This window comes from Ylistrum balloti, unplaced genomic scaffold (genome assembly GCF_031769215.1).
Source record: "Ylistrum balloti isolate Yb309-2 unplaced genomic scaffold, AGI_CSIRO_Ybal_v1 Utg369850, whole genome shotgun sequence".
NCBI lineage: Eukaryota > Metazoa > Mollusca > Bivalvia > Pectinida > Pectinidae > Ylistrum > Ylistrum balloti.
Genome location: NW_026782003.1, coordinates 477,163 through 489,177, shown reverse-complemented (window position 1 = coordinate 489,177; position 12,015 = coordinate 477,163). Strand labels below are relative to the sequence as shown.

At 35.1% G+C, this 12,015-nt stretch overlaps 1 protein-coding gene across 1 annotated transcript in view; it reads right to left on the bottom strand.

The window, feature by feature from the left end:
- Positions 1-12,015, bottom strand: part of LOC132545489 (TBC1 domain family member 1-like) — a 56,300-nt gene that overhangs the window by 38,681 nt on the left and 5,604 nt on the right. The window contains exon 2 of the mRNA XM_060209171.1: positions 230-967. Within this exon, the coding sequence (XP_060065154.1) occupies positions 230-967 (738 nt within the window). The remainder of the gene's footprint in view (positions 1-229; positions 968-12,015) is intronic.

Here is a 12,015-nt window from a genome sequence, read left to right as displayed (position 1 = left end):
TTGCAGAGATATACACTGCATATTTACCAATAGTAATGAATGAATAAATTATATGACAAAAATTTTAAAAACTTTCAATGTCAGGAAAAATGCATCAACTGTTAATGTCACGTTCCACTTATTATCACACCTGACAAGTAGAGCATGATATTAAGCAGGTTTCACCGTACAAAGTTCTGATAGAACAGGTACAAAAACTGTTATGTGCATATATGTACAAATACCTTACCTGTGAGACTGAAGATATGTCTTTGAATCGTCGATCAAGGATAGTTGACTTCTTGTCGAGACTGATAAGTGAAATATCACTGGCTCCCAAACAGAAAAGCATTGTCTTATTGGGATTGTCTCTTGGTGACTCACAGTGATGGGTCTCACTAAAATGAACATGGAGTTCTTTATGACCTTGATCAAGGTCAACACTGTTACTATTGCTAAGATGATCCCTTGCAACTAATTCACATATCTCTTCACGAGAATCACCTGACCCCGACAGACCCCCAGCTGAATATGAATGAGAAAAGTGTCCTGAATTTTCTAGCACATTTTCAGAAGAACTTATACCATCACTACATCCAGACAGGTCATCTGCACTACTGGATGGACTATCTATATGGATGGTGCTGCCTTTCAGGCGCTCATTCTGCGCCCCAAGTTCATTCTCTGTGACTGACACAACTTCATCAAGACTTGCTGGCAGACTTTTAACACTGGCACCACTTGCATGGCGTTGACGTCTTTCATTCTGCTCGTCCTGCTTCTGTTTTCTTTCCTTTTCCTTTTCTGATAGTTTGTGACACAGTTCATCGATGTGGACACAAGTTATCTTCTTAGTGTTGAGTTTGGCACGACCCACGTACATGACCTCGTAGAAGGCCTTTGCTGGCTCTGAAGCTTTTGTCTCCACCATGTCTAATGTAATATCTCGTCTTGTAGCCTCCTGAATGCTACAGAACAACTCAGGTACCTGCAACACAAAACGTTATGGCAAATAATTATTTGTCTAATGACAAAAGGATTCTGTGTTTTCATTAGTACTGAAGTGTTTAAATGATTTCCCAATTAAATAAATTGGAATTCCTAATATGGCCTTTTCAGCATCACTAACTGCAGAACATGTAAAGGTTAACCAGGTTATAACTACAGTTTCTGTAGTTGATTATACCGTAATGATGCACTCTTCTAAAGTAAAACCTGCATGTAATACATAGTCTGCAGGCTGCTACACCGACAATCTACTGATTAATCTCAAATCTTCACTACCTTAAACAAATAAAGATAACACAATATGTTACATCACATCAACATCAGGCAGACATGTCATGTGCAAGTCATCTTAAAATTTCAGGGCCATACATGACCAAATACACGGGACAAAATCTCTATAAAGTTATCGTACTTTTATCAAAATAAATTATTCTCACCAGGTATACAACAGTGTATGGTTGATCTGACAAGCTCTAATATCCAAGTTTCTTTGTTTGGTTAATGTACAGATATAACATTAAAGGAAAGGGAAAATGCATTACATTGGAGAAGTAATCAACTGACAAGCGGGCTTATTGTAATTCAAGTCAGGATGAATTTCTCAAAAAAAGAAATCTATTTTATCTTTATTGCAATATAATTTTGTCTCGCGCACTCCATCTAAATACCCTATAACATAATGATCAGACATATATCTGTCTCAGCCACTCCATCTAAATACACTATAACATAATGATCAGACATATATCTGTCTCAGCCACTCCATCTAAATACACTATAACATAATGATCAGACATATATCTGTCTCAGCCACTCCATCTAAATACGCTATAACATAATGATCAGACATATATCTGTCTCAGCCACTTCATCTAAATACACTATAACATAATGATCAGACATATATCTGTCTCAGCCACTCCATCTAAATACACTATAACATAATGATCAGACATATATCTGTCTCAGGCACTCCATCTAAATACACTGTAACATAATGATCAGACATATATCTGTCTCAGGCACTCCATCTAAATACACTGTAACATAATGATCAGACATATATCTGTCTCAGGCACTCCATCTAAATACACTGTAACATAATGATCAGACATATATCTGTCTCAGGCACTCCATCTAAATACACTGTAACATAATGATCAGACATATATCTGTCTCAGGCACTCCATCTACATACACTGTAACATAATGATCAGACATATATCTGTCTCAGGCACTCCATCTAAATACACTGTAACATAATGATCAGACATATATCTGTCTCAGGCACTCCATCTAAATACACTGTAACATAATGATCAGACATATATCTGTCTCAGGCACTCCATCTAAATACACTGTAACATAATGATCAGACATATATCTGTCTCAGGCAATATTCTTTTAAAACATTGTAATATGTTTCATGATACTATCTGTCTTAACGGAAGGACAAGTTGTCATCCCTTACATCAATAGCTTGTCAGAAACCATTCAGAGCATAAACTGTGGTCCTGGCATTGCAGTGGCCATGAAACCTCACAAGACACTCTAAAATATCCTAGTCTACCCTGAGGATAAATCACCCAAAGAAAATGTCGCAGAATGTGTATACAACATCGGATGCAAAAACCATATATCGGAAAAACAGGCACGAGATTTGGGGTCCGCTTCAATGAACAAGGTGACTGTGTAGTCATCAAAACATCACACCCTTATCTTCTACTGGTTATGTTATAAGAATTTGTATTCTAAATTGTAACATGTTTGGTGACAGTGTCTGCCCTTGTCACTGTGCCTGAATGCATTGTAACATGTTTGGTGACAGTGTCTGTCGTTGTCACTGTGCCTGAATGCATTGTAACATGTTTGGTGACAGTGTCTGCCCTTGTCACTGTGCCTGAATATATTGTAACATGTTTGGTAACAGTGTCTGTCCTTGTCACTGTGCCTGAATATATTGTAACATGTTTGGTAACAGTGTCTGTCCTTGTCACTAAGCCTGACCATTGTAACATGTTTGGTGACAGTGTCTGCCCTTGTCACTGTGCCTGAATGCATTGTAACATGTTTGGTGACAGTGTCTGTCCTTGTCACTGTGCCTGAATGCATTGTAACATGTTTGGTGACAGTGTCTGTCCTTGTCACTGTGCCTGAATATATTGTAACATGTTTGGTAACAGTGTCTGTCCTTATCACTGTGCCTGAATGCATTGTAACATGTTTGGTAACAGTGTCTGTCCTTATCACTGTGCCTGAACGCATTGTAACATGTTTGGTAATAGTCTCTGGCCTAGGCTGTGTGCTTAGATGCATTCAATATGGTTGGTGATTGTGACTATCCTCGACACTTTGCCAGAATACTTTGTAGCTTGTCTATTGATAGTGTTTCTTCTAGCATTGTGCCTGAATTCATCGTAATACCAGTATGTTTGGTGACACTAAGCCATATTTGATACATTGATCCAATTTGTATGTGTTTGTTATATCCTGGTACCTAACATAACCTTCTTACCATTTTGTATATCCTAACTGGTCTATATCAGGACTATATACATAAATTTTATTGACACATCAAAGTACTCTGTTCTTGTTACCCATATAAATGGTGGTCTCACATTCATTAATCAATAGTTCTAGCAACAATATTCTCATTATTACATGATTGTGACGTCAACTTTAATATTATTCTTCATTAATATTTCAATATTTTCATATATTCAAGTCAGCTGTATATAACCTTGAGTATCTAATACATTCTTACATAATTAAGGAATATTCTGTTTATTAAACGGGACAGGTGTTTGTATGCACAAATGGGTTGGTTGTTGTTTGCTGAAGGACCAAATATGTCCCTCTGACAGAGGAAGACCTGAAACCACATTGCATAATTTTGTAGCAGCTTAAATTGTCAATCAATAGCTGCACGGACTGGAAACACAGAGACGGTAACGACACGTCAAGCCTGATCAATATACTGCTATTCCATACTTAGTCATTGAATCGTTTTTTTTTTTTTACTCCAGGACGGGAAAATCTTACAAACACACCATGTGAAAATCAAAGATTTTCCCTTGCTATCTCATGATTTGACAGTTGCCTTATGTACAGAAGTTGCTTGATATGTTACTGTAGACTATCCCAAGAAATATTAGCATTCTGGTACGGTTAACCTTGATAAAGTGAATCCACACTTGTAAACACTTGGAAGTGGAGATAAAGGGGTGTTAAGGAATTCTCTATCATAACAACTGTATGGTCTCACATCAACAATATTCAGACATGAAATTATCACATAAACTGAACAGTGGTACTTTTTGAATCCTTGTTCCATATTTTTAGTGCGGGACTTGTGTCCATATCTCAAGAAACGATTATATCTATCAGTAATGGGACTCATCAAAAATGTTAGAAATCATGTTCTGAACTTGCCTGATAAAACAGGATAAATTGTTACAAAAAATACTGGAACTGAAAGCAGTTAAAGAGAAATATGATGAGATAGATGAGAAAGGGAAATCTCAATCCCTGGGTAAAGATAAATAACTTGCCAAACATGTGAAAGGCCTTCTGTATGTCAACTTCTGCTGAGAAATTTCCTCCTTGGAAGACTCTAATAATAACCTAAGTATCTTTGAGGAGATAGTCATACTGTGTTTTGACAAAAGGTCAAAAGTACATGTACTGCTTAAACAGATACTAAAACAATCCCTGTAAATGTAAAGAACAGTATAAGTGACTACGACATCCTCTAGATATATATATAATGCCAAAATAACTCATTTTTGAAATAGGATAATGAGGGAATCCATAAAGATCCTTGTACATTTTAAATGACCATGTACTTTTTCACAAATATTGAAGTTTTGTATTGTTATATACACATAAAAGAGGCCTATGAACCTTAAGACCTATATATGATGGCCATAGATTTAAGACAGCCCCATTAAATAACAACAGTTGCATGGTCAGAACCATCGAAGGATCATTTCAGACATGTTTCAGCTCAATCCTACTCACGGTACTTGAGAAGAAGTTTACAATAAGTGTAAAAGTTTGCACAATCATGATACAAAATGGCTACCAATGCTGCCATATTGAACTTTTGATGGGCTGAATAAATACTTTGCAGGCTTAAGGCTTCCTTTCTTAATCATCCTGTCCAATTTTCAGCTCTGTGGCATCTGTGCAACATATGAAGAAGTTTAAAATGTGTTTTTGAAGATGGTGGCCATATTGGACTTATGACCAACCTAAAAAATTACAACACTTTAGTCAGGTTCATCTTGGGATTATTTCAGGAAAGTTTCACCTCAAACTTTACTTAAGAAAAATTTTACAACAGAATTTTGGTGCCCACCATTGTTTGATCCTCATATGATTTGTCCTTTGAAAGTTGGATATTTTCACTTTTTTCTCTTCTTTCCTGTGTTTTTGCTTTGATCTATACAAAATTTTTAAATTCCTCTAAGATATAGCAAAAGTAATCTGTAACCACCCAATCCAATATGACTGCCTGCCTTTCTTGTTTTTCTTGTCCAAAGTCAAAAGGGCACAACTTGGGACCAACAGAAATCTACATATGAATTTTGAGAAAGATCCAGTGCTTCTCAAGAAACAGTGACAACATTCAATCTTTGAGTACCAAAGTCCACGATGGTCACCTGGCAGCCATTTTTTTTTTTATCAGTATCAAAATCAAACAAACACATGTAGGGAACTAGAGAAATAGAGATAACCATCTTTCATCGTCTAAATACAAGATGGCCGTCTGTTGGCCATTGTGTTTTTCTGTCCACCCCTGAAATCAAACATGTACAACTTGTAATCCTTTAAGAGAAATTTGAGAAAGATCCATCTAGCACTTGTACAAATGGACAGACAATGCATGTAGGGTGATTTGAAATGTGTGATAAAAATATGAAAAGTTTAGACTCTGCATACAACGCATTGTGTACAGCGTATGATGACAAACAAAACAGGATTGTTATAGGTCATCTAGATCCTTTGGGTAAGATGACCTAAAAATGTACAAGTACACTTTTACATTAGGTTATGTTCCTTATACAATAAATACATGAAGTGCTACAGGAGATTCAAGTACATATATCTGAATTCATCAATTATTGTATTCAGATGGCACTGGTATTGACCTTTATATGGAATCTTATGACTCAATTCTGCTTTGGTAAGTGGGTGTTTCAAAAAAAAATATAAAGAGATTATTTTACAAAGCATGTGACAGGATTTCCTTCATCTTCAGCTACGTGTAACTCTAGTGGATCTGGAAAGTGAAATTTCTTGATTAACAAAAAAATCTCAATCTCTAGAAGATAAATGCTTGGGGCTGACATGAACAGTAGCGTCATTATGGTAAAAACAACCAAGAGAAAATGCCATACTGTCAAAACAGCCCTTGGGTGTTGTAAGGAGAAGAATCTCGGTACACAACAATAAATTCAAAGTTTCATACTTAGCTTATTTTCCTAATCCCTGTCCATCGATTTTTTTAGAGACGAAATCCAAAATTAATATCTACATTAGGCTTGACATGTAAATCAGGTCTACACACCAGGTCTGGTCCATGTTACTGTTATCATAAATGTATAAATTCTGTCTGGCATTATAAACCTCGACTAATAAATCCTTTACCAACCCTGTCTTTAAAATGACCTCCAAACTAGTGCATATGGCAGAAAACACCCTAAAATAGTCAACATTTTCACCAGAATTGTTATAAAAGATATACACATGTAGTTCAAATTTAGTGAACAGAGTACATAATCTGTAATTCAGAAATCTGCCTCCTTAACATTAAAACTTGAAAGATTTTTTTTATTGAGAAGTCATATTTCTGCAATTTTATGATTTAGACAATGAGCTGAATATGACTGCTACTGTCATGATAGACGTACAGACACTTATATACACTAGGAATGTCTTGGATCATGGTCACATTAATCCTTCAATGAACATTGACTTAATGTGTTGTGATAATTCTCTGCTACACTGCGACCAGTATACAAGCTTTAACTTGACCAAGAACCATGAACAATCTGTGATTATTTATCCAATTTCACTTATCTCAAGCCAGGCAATCTTTAATTACTAGGTACTCTGCGCTGACCAGTACACAATAACTGAAGTGTAATAACTAGCTGTTATGGTCAGTACAATTTGACGTTATATTACTATTGACCACTCATTTTATCGTGTCCAGTGATTGCTGTTACATGTACACACACTGTGTGGCCCAATATAATCCTAGTTCAACATGTGTAGACTTCCTACTTAAGTAAATCGTACATAAAGGGGCATAAAAGGCCTGCTACAACCTATTGTTAGATGATATAATGTGATGTGATAACACCTATTTATAAGTGAAGATCACTTACTCTTGTTTTATTACAAACCTACATGCATTTATGTGCACCAGCAAGTATTAAATGATGTGCAAGTTTAAAGGTCAAACAAAGAAACAAAATTTTACATGCATGATTACCAGTTATATCTGTAAACTTCCATAAAAAAAAATCTTTCTTAAAAACTAACATTTGAAAAAGATCCATGATCGTTTTTGAAGAATTCCTGAAAACATTTTTTCATTGTCAAAATCCAAGATGGAAGCCTACAGCTATTTTGCTTTTCTGATTAAACCCAAAATTTTTAAACACCCAGAAATCGAACTGGATGTGCAACGTTCAACTATAAAGTTGTAATACCAAATTTTACTTCTATAACTCGAAGCATAAAGGGAAAACTGCCCAAAGCAATATTTCTGAGAAATTTTCCAAGTTCAAAGGGAAATATCACTGCCAATAAGGATTACAAACTGCCAAGAAACGAACTCATTGTGTAACTTTTGACCAAGAACTCATATACAAAATTGCATTTTGATAACTCAAAGCATAACCAAGAAAATTTCAGAAAACAATATTCCCAAAGAATTGTACAAAAAAACATATTCTCAAAGGATTTTTGAAGAGACATAACTCTGCAAAGAAGGGTCACCGACAGCTAAGAATCAACACTAATCTGAACCATTCCAACAAGAAGCCATTTACCAAATTTCATTTCAATAACTCAAAGGGTAACCCCAAAAAAGTCCAGAAAACAATATTCCCAGAGAATTTTCTAAGTTCAAAGGGACATTTCTCTGCCAAGAAGGGTCACAGACAGCCGGAAATCGAACTTAATATGTTCCCTTCCAACAAGAAGCCATATACTAAATTTCATTTTGATAACTCAAAGCATAACCCAAAAAAAATTCAGAAACTTTTGTACGAACGCTGTCGACGCCGATGCCGACGCATGACGACGGACAAAGTGATCTCTAAGAGTCCGCCAGCTCTGCAGGCAACACAAAAAATGGCAAAGCTGGGGAACAAACGAAATCTTCATTTGAAATTTGACAAAGATCTTTTCATGACTTTCAAGAATAAACAATAACAAAAATTGTTTAATGATAGAGCAGGATGACATTAATTTGACTCAGTTTTTTTAGTGCCATCAACAGCTGCTCTACTCAATTGAGTACCAGTGCAACAAACAATTCTACTTATTCATTCTGTGGAATATCACAAACTTCCCTATCCTTATATCAGTACTGTACACTACATTGTGATGAATGGTGATGCAGCAGGTAGGCAATATGTAGCCAGCTAGTTCATGCATATTGTGAAGTAAACAAGGCTATAAAGGGCTGGAGGTAGTGACTGTATACCAATATCACAGACAGAAACAATAAACACCAGGCTTTCCCTGTGGATGAACTTTCGGTGTCTAATGAAAGCAGATAGTAACTTTGTAATATGGATATTCATAGTGATACCAGTATATGTTCAGTGTAGTTCATTCAACTATGAACATGTATATGGCAGCTAGACTCCTAATTAATTAGTACACCTCACCCATTTTCAGATACAATTGTATATTCATTTTGTTTTATTGCACAATTTTTTATCATTTCGTTCCAATGGTAAATCAGCTGACAGCAATAAGGGGCTGTCCTACTTAAATCCCTGAGAGATAATACAACCATTGTCCTTGGGATAGTAAGTCTAACAAAACTTGTCTCCAGCTTTAAATGCTACCAGAAAACATCAAAACTGCTAGAAATCAGTTATTTCAAGGGCAACCATTGGCCATAGTGTTTCAAAATTTGAAGGGATTATGAAAATATAAACCCTGTACATCAGGATATGATTAAACTTATTGTAAAGTACCTAAATATGCGTTAAAATTGCCTGATGTTTTAATTATCGATGTCATTTTCATGTAAGAGCTATTGAACTTGTCAATCATAATATTCATCATGAATATATTTCAAAACAATGACTGAAAGCTTAAGCAATCCAACATATGTCATCATTTATACTCCAGTTTTCATTACACCCATGTTAAACACACTTATCATGATGACCAAGCAATATCTGCGGGTTTAACAAGACCACACTGATGTAAACAATCCTCCTGTTGATGCTCCACTCAATATATGAAACATGATTCAGTTCCACAGTTTTCAGATAGGCTCCAAAATTAAGGTAGAGCCAGTGGTGGTTTGGTACAATAGGGAAGAATCTTGATGAAAAATCAGTAAGACCAAATTATCTATATATATTAATAAATCTACATATATGTATGATCAATTAAGTTATGACAACAGTACGGCCAAGCGAATTGTCAAATTTCCGAGGCAACCTGCCGTTTCTCAAGGCACAAACATTACATAAATTACATCTCATACATAGAACATGAAACAAATACAAAGTTATAAATCTAAATCAAGAGAGGTGGTGTAAATTTAGGTGCGTTGATCATGCCTTCGGCCAATGGATGCCGAAGGCCCTTTATAATGGACAAAAAACATCCCAAGTTGTCGTATGTGAGATGGTAATTAAAATATCAAAAATGTTTTACATAAATCTAGGATTGTTTTGCACTCTAGACACTAAGCATATATGTGATATATATATATATATATATAACAGATGACTCAGTCTACAGCACTCATTATAAATTTGTCACATGGGATCTTGGTCTTCCTTGATTTCCTGTTTGTTGTGTCTTGCTGTTATGTTATCCACTCTTTGTGTCTCTCATCAGACATATATCCTCTTATTATCCCGGCTATCATATAAGGAAATAAAAACCAGAAAAAAGTACTAACTTTAAATGTGAGATATCATCCATCACAGGATTAACAAACACTGCTACATGTAAATTTGAAATTTTGATTACATTTTCAACCAAATCTGGAAAATTTGTGCAAAATTTGCAGAAAACAATTTAAATTTCCAAATCAAGAGATTGCCCCTGGCATTGGTATTGGATAATGAATATGCATCTAGAACATTTAAACTTTACAACAGAAGGGTTTATTTGCACAGTTATTCTTGAAAAATTAAAAGGTCCAGATTATCAGGACTATCTGGTTTGTAAACCTGACAGAGGAAGGATTTACTTATTCATTTTTTTCTTATGGTTTACGACCAACAATGATAAACATTTAACTATATATTAATGCATATTATCTTTTTAGACTTCATCCAAAATCACGACTAAGTGTTTTAATCATGACAGCTAGTAGCAAGACAGGAAACTACCGATCGGTAAACACAGTGGTCTATGTGAAACATTGAAAAAATATGTCCCTTACACAAGATCATCTTTTTTACATATTGGACTGTTCATTAAGAAATCACAAGTTTCTCAAGTGTTCTCTTTCACATAGAATATCGCAATGAAGAAGTCATGAGCACATATCTGCATGTGTAATGACGAAAGTTAGTGTTGAAATATTTGTATGCAGAGTGTGGATTGTGTCACCTAACTACGGATTTATCATCTATTAAGATAGGTCTAAATATTGTTTATGAAGCACATCTACTAGTCTACAATTACCTATTTGTCATAAATTGAAATAGTCTTGGCAGGATTATCTGATCAAAATGCGTAGTGAAACACTGTTAATCTTTGACGACATACACATGCCAACATTCTGCGCTCCGCATATTGATTGCTTGCAATACAGATTTGGGGCCTCTGTTACTGTCAGCAGGCACGCACCCCATAAGCAAGATACGAGGGAAAACACCACTCACTGTGATCATGTAATTACCTGTTTAGGTAATGTATAACTTTCATGTGACCAGGAATATAAAAGTCTAGCCATCTATGAGTAATATATGTATCTGAAAAAATTCGTAAAAAAAGATACTTGGGTGAATTCTTTCTTGTAATTGAAACAACTCCGAACAACATGGCATTCAAGAAAAACTATGTTTCCAATACTAAACTAATTTTATAATTATCAGAATGAAACTTGGTACAAGGACATATTTTAATAATACCAACAATATATCTTGTGATTTCTCTATCTTCTTTGAGTAGATTGGTGTCTGAAGACACTTCACTATTACCATTATTTGTATAAAACTAACATGCATATGCCAAGCTGTCAATCTTACCAGAGTAAAATCATCATTTTAACTCAAATTCAATATGAAACTGAAACTTCATATATCATATATAATAGACATATTAACTTATGAGTGTATACCTTTTGATGTCTCTAAATTCATAAAGAATTTTCAAATTTGACATGGTGCCTTTGAGTGTGATACTCAATGTATGTACAAGTGCCGTCAGCGACTGCAGAAACTTAAACTCTCCAATTGTTAACCAATTTACAAATATCAACATGAAATTTCTGCAAAGGTGTATTGTAATCTTGTCTATGATGCTGCTATATCATATTAAAAGATAATTTTGAAGGGTATGATGACTCTTACTTTCACTGACTGTCGCTGGTTGACATGGTTTTTACACACTGCTGATTGAGGTCAGCGATTCAAAAATTTCCTATACATTCTGCCATCTTGTTCCATCTCTTAACTTTAAACCAAAACAAAGCTAATTTGGGCCTGACATCAAATATCTCAATCTGAATAGAGTCAAGAACACCAGGCTGGTCACTTTTGGTTAGGTTTTAGTATAATACTTGCTTGTCTCATTGTAACTGTATGC